The sequence below is a fragment of the Canis aureus genome, chromosome 6 (assembly GCF_053574225.1).
Source record: "Canis aureus isolate CA01 chromosome 6, VMU_Caureus_v.1.0, whole genome shotgun sequence".
In the NCBI taxonomy this organism is placed as follows: domain Eukaryota; kingdom Metazoa; phylum Chordata; class Mammalia; order Carnivora; family Canidae; genus Canis; species Canis aureus.
In genome coordinates, this window is record NC_135616.1 from 25,355,910 (window position 1) to 25,368,260 (window position 12,351).

At 32.8% G+C, this 12,351-nt stretch overlaps 1 protein-coding gene across 13 annotated transcripts in view; it reads right to left on the bottom strand.

The window, feature by feature from the left end:
* The window catches only part of NOL4 (nucleolar protein 4), a 524,626-nt gene that overhangs the window by 290,617 nt on the left and 221,658 nt on the right, over window positions 1–12,351 (bottom strand). For 11 of the 13 annotated variants that reach the window (XM_077900412.1, XM_077900413.1, XM_077900408.1 and 8 more), the window contains one exon: window positions 2,383–2,532. In XM_077900412.1, the coding sequence (XP_077756538.1) occupies window positions 2,383–2,454 (72 nt within the window). In that variant the 5' untranslated portion in view covers window positions 2,455–2,532. Of the gene's footprint in view, window positions 1–1,348; window positions 1,412–2,382; window positions 2,533–12,351 lie in introns of those variants that run through there. The other 2 variants (XM_077900425.1, XM_077900418.1) reach the window with 2 other exon arrangements.

Here is a 12,351-nt window from a genome sequence, read left to right on the forward strand (position 1 = left end):
TAACTAATGTTAGAAGTAGGAAAAAAATCTTAAACTTCATGGGAACCATTATAATTGCAATAGGTATAAAGCTAATTCTACCAATGACTAGCCAATTCTAGCATTAGTGTTGAGAACTAAACACTGACCCAGCATTCTAGGGCCCTGATACCACTAAACCATTCCATTTCAAATTGCATTTGGTCTTATGCTCCATTTAGTTGAACATCTCTATGAAATGCTAACATTAGACTTAATCTATTGTAGAGTGATATGTACAGTTCTGCTGGCATTGCAGCAGTTTTTTTTTTCTATGATATATTATTACTCAATAAAATGGAAAATCTTCTTTATTAGGATTCAATTATGAGGTACCAGAAGGCAAAAGATTATGCCAAAAAGAATCTTAATGATATTAGAAAAAGGTGAAAGTACTTTAGATGTGTAAATTAATAATAAACTTGGGAAAGGATCTTTAAATAGGATGTTCTCAAGAGGCAATGAAGGATGTTTCAGGGCTGCTTATATGTCCAAAGTTGGTATTCCCACCCCAAAATGCAGAAAATGTCTTCACAACGTTAATGCAAAATGAGATATGTTGGAAACATGTTTACCAATTTTTTTGGAAGTGTCTGGCATGCATAATGGCAATGGATCACATTCCCTACATTTCACCTAAGAAAATAGGGTGACAGAGTTGGGTCTGTGTCATGTTTCCATTTTAATTAAAGGTCTCTAGTAAATGTATTCCAAAGATTCAATCATTTTGAATTGCTTTTGGCACCTAAATAGATTTGGCTGCCACACTACTACTGACAATGAAGCCACTTTTTTGTTCATTTGTTTCTTTTCATTTCACAGCTGAACTTCTGCATTCCTACCTTATAAAGTTCTTTCTATCAAGTTCAGGCAGCTATTTCATGAAAATGCATTATCATAAGAGTATACAGTTAGTGAAATTAGTAGATCAATGTATATATTTTTCTTGTTAATATCCAAAGATACAACCCTAGCTTAGGAGACAAGCAAAGTGAGTATGTTCAGTAATATTAGTCTACATAAAAATATCTTAAGAAGCTAGGCCATTGTCATTAGTTATGATAAGAATGTCTCCTAGGATATGTAAGTCAAAAGAAAGTTTATGTGGCAGAATTATGTAAGGAAACTTACAATAGTGCCTGCCCACAAACCATGCAATTTGGAAACAGCCAAGAAACAAAACCATAGAGAAGGAGAGATAAATACAACATGTATTAGGGGTTATTATGCAACTACAAAGATTCAATATGACCCTGGAAATATAGCAAAAAATAGTTATGGAAAAGAAGCTATTTCTTATGCTCAGTAGCTAATTTTCAAACATATGTACCTGTATTTGAAACTTTGAGCATTTCACACATTTTTCTGTATCTGAAAAAAAAATGGATCCAGACTGATATTGTATATCAATATAGCTGAAAACAGTCAATAAAAAGGTAGCCAAAAGCAAAGTTCAATAAGAATTCTAAAAAAGGATATTATTCTGTTTGCTGATAAAACACGTCTGATGTATACTTTGCTCATATTGGAAAAGAATAATTTACTGTTCAATTTTCCTAGAAAGGATGAAATATCTATAAGATGATTTCATAAAATGTTTGATTAAATAAAAGCTAGATTAAAGTGTCTAGGTCAAACTGTAAATATAATTAGAAACTTTAGAGATAATATATAACTCCATTTTGAGAATATATATATTTTTCAATATCTGAAAGTTAATGAAATCTGTTTTCCACATAATTTACAATAACAACATTGTATATTTTCACTCTAAAATGTTCAAGGGCATTGGATCTATGAAAACAACACATATATTTTAATTCTCTATTCTGGAAAACTAAGAAATGCATACACTTCAGGACAAATGTATTTAATATAAGGTGACACAGGAAAAGTACATCAAATTTCCTTATCCATGTGAACTTAAGATTAAATAGGAAATACCTGAACATACTAATATGATTTGAAGGGGAAGGAATATTAAGATTATAGTGGTAGTACAAAAGTTCATATATCCAGTCCATAATTCATATATTATGATTTGAATATATACTGAATATATAACATAAATACATCTCCCCATTTTTGGGCATTTGACTGTGACTACCACCTTTTATGTATATTTAAACAAAACAAAATGAGAGTGCTAGAGGCAGATTTAAATTATATGCAACAGACTTAGTGAATATATGACCAAAACAGAATCAGCAATAATAATAGTTTAAATGTTGGGCATGACCATGATATGGTCTAACTTATACTAGAGATAGAATATTTATAAATATTTAACCCAATTTCAACAAACATACATAATATCAAATTTCAAAATGCATGCCTTTCTCTTTTTTTTTTTTTTTAACTTACTGCTTTGTAAGTTCTCTTTTGTCCAGCATGTTTCCGAATTTGTTCTCCATTTGGCCCTGTTTCCACATGCATCGAATAGATAATGTCAAAGAAATCTTCAACCACAGCTACCCGCCGTAAAGACAGCTTCTCATCTACCCCTACGCCATCCTGGAAACAAACCCCCCCCAAAAAAGACAAAATTAATAAAGAAATGTGTATTTAACACATAAAGTTAACACACAGAGTGAATTAAACAAAAACATTTTTGATAAATTGAAACAAATCATCCAGATAGGAAACTTTAAAAAATTGTGAGTGAATGCTGCACCATTTCATACATTACTTACATATAGAACCTTAAGAAACATGAAAAAAGATATTTGGCATAGTGATCATGCTTACCCACCCACCATGACTTATTTGTAGACATCAGTATAACTTTATTAAATTACTCCAAAATATATTTTAAAGCTTAGGAATTTTTATTACAACAATTTCATTCTAGATATTCATTCATCCAATCAATATTTATTGAATTTCTGGGTACTGGTAGCTGTTATTAGAAAAGGAAAAGAAATTATGTGGAATCTCTATCCTTAAATACCATATAATCTAAGAAAGAAAATGCATCTACTATTCTGTCAGATTGGACTGGGGGACAATAATTGTTCAAGGTTAAAAATAGGAATCACAGAAATTATCTTGGTGTGAACTTTGGATCCTCCACTCAGAAATCGTATGTTTTGTGCAAATCATTGAAACTTCCCTAAATTCTAGTCTTCTCAAATTTTAGTTTTCTCAGTTGGAAAACAGAAATAGTAGAGTCTACTTCCCAGAATTGTAAGAATTAAATGCAATAACATAGGTAAAGGATGTGACCTAACAGTTGACATACAGTGAACACTTGGCAAATGGTAACTCTTGTCATTGTGACAATCATGATAAAAATATAGCAACATACTACAGGAGTTCAAAGAATAAAGATATCACCTCTGGCTGAAGTAGCTTCTTGAAAGAAATAGAATTTGATGTGAATGGGAATACACACATGGTATAAGCCATAGTGGTGGTGGTGGGAAGTGGAGCAAAGAGCCAAAAGCTCCAAGAGATGACAGAAAATAAGAAATTTATAAGAAAAAGATAAGAAATTAGGAATTAGGCCAAAAAAATAAAGAAATTTAATCTTATATGAAAGGGTTTCCGGTTTGCTAACACAGACATGCACGCATGTGCATGTACACACAATGTTCTTATTTGGACCCTAAGGCATAACCTGAAGTAACATGACATAGTCATTAATGTTGATACACAGCATAAGAGGATGATTAATCTGAGCAAAATCATTATGAAATGAGTCAAACAGCAAAAGCCTCTTTGAACAGAAGTCCCAGAAGACTGAGCTCACTACAAAACTCAAAATAAGTTATATAGTACTTTTTCTTAGTTTGGTTTTGTTTTTTGTCTGATTTATAATAAGTCTCAGAAGTAGCAGTGTTAGGTGCCTGGGTGGCTCAATGGTTGAGTATCTGCCTTTGGCTTGGGTCATGGTCCTCGAGTCCTGGGATTGAGTCCCACATTGGACTCTGCAGGGAGCCTGCTTCTCCCTCTGCCTATGTTTCTGCTTCTCTCTGTGTCTCTCTCATGAATAAATAAATAAATAAAATCTTTATTAAAAAAAAAAAAAGAAGTAGCACTGTCTGAGGCAACATATTCATATATATATGTATATATATACAAACACATATATATATTTAAATAACTCCATATATATTCAAATAACAATATATTTCATAACTACATATATATTCAAATAACTATATATTAAAATAAATATATATATTCAAATATTATGGGTTGTATGTAAGGTCAAACTGCACAGTATCTCATCTCTGTTAAATCTGAAGCACTCTTTCACAATTACCTATGATGCATGTGATTTGTTATTAGATTATAGACCTTTCTCACTTCTCTCCTTTAACATTTTGAGGCATCTCTTCTGTACTGCATCTCATTGATAACCCCTTATTGCCTTGTAATGCAAGACCAATATGTAGCCAAAGTACAGAGAAACTGCATGAAGCATGGCTGTGACTAGCCTGAAAAACTATCTAGTTTAGTGTAGAGTTCTTGGGAAGCACCATTTGAGATGCCTATCACTCAATCACCCCGGCCTACCCCCCACTCCTCAGAGAACATCTACTGTTCTTAGGCTAGAAATCCAAATTCTAACTCTGTCTACTAGCAAATCAACACAAAATTTTGTCTTCTTTTCTCCCACTCATAAAATTTGTAGTTTCCTCTCAGTTTGCTGGGTAACCAGAAATATTGTAATTTTGTATAGTTAATAAACTATGAGTGATGTAGGAATCACAGACTATTCATTCCTTCAGCAAGTATCCCAGAAAGACCAAATATTGCCAAGACCAAAGTCTACTGTGTTGAGGTTACCAAGGTCAGCTGACTTCTCAAAAGAAACATTGGAGGTCAGAAGGCAATAGTACAATATAAAGTGTTGAACATAAAAAAAAAAAAACTGCTAAAACAGAATTCTATATCCAGAAAAACTACTTTTCCAAAATTAAAGTGGGTTAAAGACATTCTTAAATAAACAAAACAGAGAATTCAATGCTTATAAACAAGAGAAATTTATGCTCTCCTAGTCCTAGAGGCCAGAAATCGAAATTCAAAGATGTTGGCAGAGCTGCACTCTCTGAAAGCTCTAGGGGTGAATCCATTCTTGGCCTCTTCCAGTTCCTGTGATTGTTAGCATTCCATAGCTTGAGGCCATTTCACACTGCCTTCTCCTCTTTGGTGTAGCTTTCCTCTGTGTGTTTCTCTTATAATGACTCATTTTATCTGAGAGCAGTTACAGCCTAACCAGATAATCCACGGTAATCTCTTCACTCAATATCTTTAATTTAATTACATCTATACAAAGACTCTTTTTCCAAACAAGGTAACAGTTACAAATTCCAGGGATTAGAACTTGAAATCTTTTTTTTTTTTTTTTTTTTTTGAGAGAGAGAGAGAAAGGTGCACACAAATGGGGGGTGAGGGGTGGGGAGGTGAAGGTAAGGGGGAGACACAGAGAGAGAATCTTAAGCAGGCTCTGCACCCAGCATAGAGCCCAAGCGGGGCTCAATCTCATAATCCTGAGATCATGACCTGAGCTGAAATCAAGAGTTAGACACTTAACTAATCATGTGCTCCAGAACTTAAAATTGTTAGATGGCCGTATTTAACTACACGAAGTATGAATTAGAGTTCAAAAGATACAAGTTGTGCTCTGGGAACATATATTGGAAATGTTTCATTATCAGTGGTTAATAGTCCATTTTCTTTCAGGAAATCATAAATTCAGTGTTAATCAAGATAAGATTGAAATCATATATTTTGGGGAAGGGAAATAATGTTAGCCTTCTGTCATGTGGCCCTGCTTACTTGCAATTGTGACTAAGCTCAATTCACATCCATACTCTTATTAAAACTCAAAAAAGCCTTCAGGGGTTGGGCCTATAACAAGGTCAAACTGTATTGACCACAAAGTATTTGTGGGAATTGTACTTCCCACAAAGTATTTGTGGGAAGAAAACAAGGAGTAATAAAGCCCTTTAGGAAATAGAAGAAATGTATTCAAAGAGCTTGGAGCTTAGCATACTTCAAATACTATGGGGCACCCAGGTGGCTTAACTGGTTAAGTGTCTGCCTTCAGCTTAGGTCATGATCTCAGGGTTCTGAGATCTGTCAGCATCAGGCTCCCTGCTCAGCAGTCTGCTTCTCCTTCTCCCTCCTAACTCCTCACTGCTTATGCCTCTCTCTCTCTCTTCTCTTTCTCTCTCAAAAAAAAAAAAAAACCTTTAAAAACCTTTAAAAATCATACTTCAAATATCATAAAAAGAAAGACATTCACAAACAGACACATGATAGTTAAATGCCAAAGATAAAATCTCAAAAACAACAAGAGATAAATAACTCATCAACTATTGAGGAAACCCCAGTAACCATTCAATGCTGTAGACATGCCTCATAATAAATAGTAAAAGAAAAATTTTCCAGAATAAAAGTAAGTGGTAAGTGACATCAAGCAGTAATTCAAATCCAGATGTAAATACTAAGAGCTGGGCAACCCGGGTGGCTCAGCAGTTTAGCGCCGACTTCAGCCCAGGGTATAATCCTGGAGACCCAGGATCGAGTCCCACATCAGGCTCCCTGCATGGAGCCTGTTTCTCCCTCCTCCTGTGTCTCTGCCAATCTCTCTCTCTGTGTCTCTCATGAATAAATAAATAAAATCTTAAAAAAAAAATACTAAGAGCTTCAGTAAAGGAAGTAAACATAAAAAAAATAAATAATAAAAAATAGAAACATGCCAAATATAATTACCTATTCTTTTTTTAAAGGTAATAATTGAGTCATTTTTATTTATTTTTTTCTTTATTAACCTACAATCTTTCCTCAGTTACCAAAAATAGTCAACTATGTGTTGCAAGAGGGGAGCCAGGTCCATATCATTAAGACAAAATATATAACAGGCACATTGCCATAAGGGAAATAATACAGACAGCACAACTTATATCTTCTTACTATCACTGATAATAAGATTAATTTAACAGTTCCAAATGTGTGTGTCTCATTTTTGTGAACCAACACCTTAAAGAATTTTCAAATGTTATCTTTAAATTTCCATAATCATCTCTTGAGATGAGAACACTAATACTCAGAAGTTATGCAACCTTCCCAAAGACTCGTAGTAATTACAAAAGCTGAGTAACATACAGTTTTTGTGAAAAAAAGAAAATATTATTTACCCTAAGAATACACTTGGACATATCCTACACAGATATACCTGCTGGTTATTTTACAAGGATTCCACAAAAGCCTTTTAACCCATAGTAGAGCTGAAATAATCTACGGTTGCAATTAAACATAGCAAGATATGTAATTACAATACTAGAGGACAAGAAAGATTAAAGGTTATCTAAATGTTCACCTTGAATACTGATGCTTTGTTAACTGCTTGATTTAAAAGGCAAATGATTAAAATAATATGTAAATAATTGTATTACTGGTATAATAACATACATAAATGTAACATATTTGACAACTAAAGCACAAAAGAGTCAGTAACAGAGCTATACTGGAGTCTAGAATAAAGAAATAACAATAATAAATCAAATCCATATGTAGAAAGAAAGAGAATAAAAAAAGTTAATAAGGTTAACATTAAAAGCTCTATAACTATAGATTTTCCTACTTCCTTCTCTTAACTCTTTGAAATACATAACAGTGTATGAATAATTATGACATTATAATATTGGGAGATTATTGATATATCTATATATTACATGCATAAATCATAGAATTAAAAAGTGAGAAAATTGAGCTCTTTAGGAGTAAAGTTTCTATATTGGATTATAACTAAATCAGTATATATCTAAAGTAGATTCTGATAAGTTAAAATGTATATTGTAATTCCTAAAGTAACCCCCCAATTAAAAAATATATTATCTAAAATCATTAAAGGAATTACTATTTTACAAGGGAAAATATGTACTTAATATAGAAAGGAGCCAACAAAGGATAAATAAAGGAAAAGAGACATGAGACATAGAGGTAATAAAGCAAAGTCACCAATATAAATCCAATTACATCAATATCATTAAATATGAATGGACTAAGGAATCTAAACAAAAAGAATTAATTATAAATAAGATCCTAGTATATGTTAGCTAAAGGAGACACAATTTCAGTTCAAAGATGCAGATAGAGAGTGCCTGGGTGGCTCAGTCAGCTAAGCATCTGACTCTTAGTTTTGGCTCAGGTCATGATCTCAGGGTTGTGAGATGGGTAGAGTCTGCTTAAGATTTTCTCTCTCTCCACCCCTCTCCGCACTCACACTCTCTAAATACATAAATCAATCAATCAAATCTTTTATTTTTTAAAGACGCAGATAGGATGAAGATGAAAAGCTACATTATGCAATTAAGAACAACAACAACAAAAAGAGCTGGAATAGCTATATCAGAATTAGAGGACAGAGTTTAAACCAAAAACAAATGTTACTAACAACATAGAGGAACATTTTACAATAATAAAAAGGTCAATTCCAAGTAGGGTATGCATGCACATGCATTGAATTAGCAAAAACTGAAAGAAGTAACCGGAGAAATTAACAATAATAGTTAGAGACGTCAAAGCTCTATTTTCAAAAATAGAATAATAAGGGAGAATGTAACCAAGGAAAAGAAGACTGAACAACAGTATAAAAAATAGACAAACATAGAACAACCCACACAACAGAAACAGAATATTCTCCATAATAGACCATATCTCAGCATAAAAGTAGTCTCAATAAAATGTAAGGGATTGAAATATGCTTTATATGTTTTCTGATCAATATGGAACTAAATTACAAATCAATGACTGAAGGAAAATAGGAAAATCTACAAAGATGAAGAAATGAAACAACACACTTCTCAAAGCCAATGAGTCAGAGAAGTCAAAAGAAAAATTAAAATATACGTTGAGATAAATAGAAACAAAAACACAAGATCCCGAAAACAGTTCTTCAAAGGAATTTATAACTGCGTGTATTTTAAAAAATAAGATCTTTTTACCTTATAGAACTAGAAAAAGGGTAAACCAAGCAGAAGGAAGGAAATATTTTTAATGAGGAAAAATAAATTAAATAGAGAATAGAAAACAATGGACAAAATCAGCAAGACCAAAGTGCAAGTTTGAAAAAATTTTAAAGACAAAACTTTAGCTGTATTGACCAAGATTAAAAGAGAGAAGACATAAATTGCTAAAACCAGAAAGAATGAAAGAAGGAACAGCACTCCTGATCTTAAAAAAAAAAGGATTATAAAAAAGAGTATAAACAATTGTATGATAAGTAACTATATAAAATGAATAATTTCTAGAAAGACACAAATTATTAAAATTGAAAAAAGTGAAAAAAATTTTTAAAGATTTTATTTATTTATTCATGAGAGACACAGAGAAAGAGGCATAGGCAGAAGGAGAAGCAGGCTCCCTGTGGGGAGCTAGATGTGGGACTCAATCCCAGAATCCCAGGATCACACCCTGAGCTAAAGGCAGATGCTTAACTATTGAGCCACCCAGGTACCCCAAAAAAGTAGAAAATTTGAATAGGTCTTTCACAAGTGAAAGAGACAAAATTAATAATTAAAAAAAAAATTCTTACAAAGAAAAGCTTGGGCCTAATGGGTTTCATTGGACCAAACATTCAAGAAGGAAGGCCAATTTATCACTAAATTTCACCCCCCCCCAAAAAAAGAGAGAGAGACAGAGAGACATTTCCCAAATCATTCTATAAAGCCAGACTTACCCTTATACCAAAGTCAAATGTATTACAAGAAAGGAAAACTATGGACCAATATATTTATGAATATAGATGTAAAAAACTCCAACAAAATCTTGGCAAACCAAATCTAATAATATATATATATGCACATATACATATATATACATATGTATACATATATATAAACTATTACATATATATAAATTATTACATACCATAACCAAATAGGATAATCCTAGGAATACAAGGTTGATTAAATATATGAAAACTAATTAATGTGATACACAAGATTAAAGAATAATAGGCAAGGGATCCTTGGGTGGCGCAGCGGTTTGGCGCCTGCCTTTGGCCCAGGGCGTGATCCTGGAGACCCGGGATCGAATCCCACGTCGGGCTCCCGGTGCATGGAGCCTGCTTCTCCCTCTGCCTGTGTCTCTGCCTCTCTCTCTCTCTCTCTCTCTGTGACTATCATAAATAAATAAAAATTTAAAAAATTAAAAAAAAGAATAATAGGCAAAAAGCATATAATCACCTCACTAGTTACAGAAAAAGCATTTGACAAAAGCTAACATACTTTCCTAAGAAAAGGCCTTAGTGAATTAGAAATAGAAAGGAATTTTCTCAATATGATAAAGTACATCTACAAAAGCCCCACAACTAATATCTTACTTAATGATGAAAGACTTAATGCCTTCCCCCTGAGGACAGGAGTAAAACAAGAATGTCTGCTCTAGACACTTCTTTTTAGCATTTTACTGAAAGTACTAGTCAGGGGAATCAGACAAAAAAAAAGGGGGGCGGAGAAAGAAAAAGAAAAAAGAAAAAGAAAGGAAAGAAAAGAAAAGAAAAAAGGAAGAAAGAAAGAAGAAAGTAAGGAAGAAAGGAAGAAAGAGGGAAAAAAGAGCATCTAGATTGAAAAGGAGGAAGAAAACCTCTCTTTTTCTATGACATAACCTTGTATGTAGAAAATTCTATGAAAGCCACCAAATAACTATTACTCTAAGTGAGCTCAGCAAAATTAAGGTTTAAAATCAATAACAAAAAACAATTGTATTTCTTTTAATTAGCAATAAAAAATTCAAAGATGAATTTAGAAAAATAATTTGATTTACAATGGCATCTAAAAATTCACATACGGGGTTGCCTGTGTGGCTCAGTCAGTTAAGAGTCTATTGATTTTGTCTCAGGTCATGATCTTAGGGTCATTTCAGGCTTCATGCTGGGCATGGAGCCTGCTTAAGACTCTCTCTCTCTCTCCCCCTCTTCCTCTGCCCCTTTTTACCCTGCTCATGCATTTTCTGTCTCTCATAAATACATAAACAAACAAACAAGCAAACTAGACTACAAGGTATACATTTAGGTATAAAGTTAACAAAAAAAAGTACAAGACTTGTATGTGAAATCTACAAAACATTGTAAAAAAATGTTTAATGATCTAAATAAATGGAGAGACATCCTATGTTCTCAGACCAGAGGCTTAATATTGTTAAGACAGTAATATTCTAAAAACTTATTTACAAAATCAATATAATCCCTATTTAAAAGCTCTAGCTAGCTTTTTTTTGCAGACATAAACAAATTAAAATTCAACATGTATATGCAAGATACTGAACATAGCCAAAATAATCATTTAAAAGAAGAAATGTGGAGATCTCTTTATTTAAAAACTTACTATAAATCTTACATAATAGCATGGTACTGGGCATAAGAATAGATAGATCAATGAATAGAATTGAGATTCCAGAGATAAATCCTTATGCTTATTTTCCATTCATTTTCAACATGAGTGTCTTGTTGACAATACAGTGGGGAAAAAATAGTCTTTTCAACAAATGGTACTGGGACAACTGTATACCCACATGCAAAAGAAAGAAGTAGAATCCTTACCTCACCCTATACATAAAAATTAAGTCAAAATGCATCATAGATCTAAATGTAGAAGCTATAACTTAAAATTCTTAAAAGAAACATATAGGAGTAAATGTTTTTAACGTTGAGTAAGGCAAGGTCCTCTCAGTTATAAAACCCAAAGTAAAAGCAACAAAAGACAAATAAGTAGAATGACATTAAAATTAAATTTTTTCATGCTGAAAATGACACCTTCCAAAAAAAATGAAATGACAACCCACAGAAATGGATGAAAACACTTGAAAAATCACATATCTGATAGGGTGTTAATATCTAAAACTTATAAAGAGCACATTCAACTCAATAGCTTTCCCAAAGGACGCACCCATGAAAAGGTGCCCAACATCACTAACCATCAGGTAAATGCAAATCAAAACCACAATGAGATATCACTTCATACCAGTTAGAATGGCTATATCAAAGGGACAAGATATTACAAGTGTTGGTAAGCATAAGGAAAAAAGGGAGCCCTTCCTTACACACGACTGGTGGGAATGTAACCTGTGCAGAACTATGAAAAACAGTACAGCAATTCCTCAAAACATTAAAAATAGAACTACTATATGATCTTTATTGCACTTCTGGACTTATCCAAAGAAAGCAAAAACACTAACTCTAAAAGATACGTGCACCTCCATTTTCATTGCAGCATTATTTACAATAGCTAAGACATGAAAGCAACCTAAGTATCTGTTGATGAATGAATGAATAAAGAAACTGTGGTCATGTATATATATATGCCACATATTGTGCTA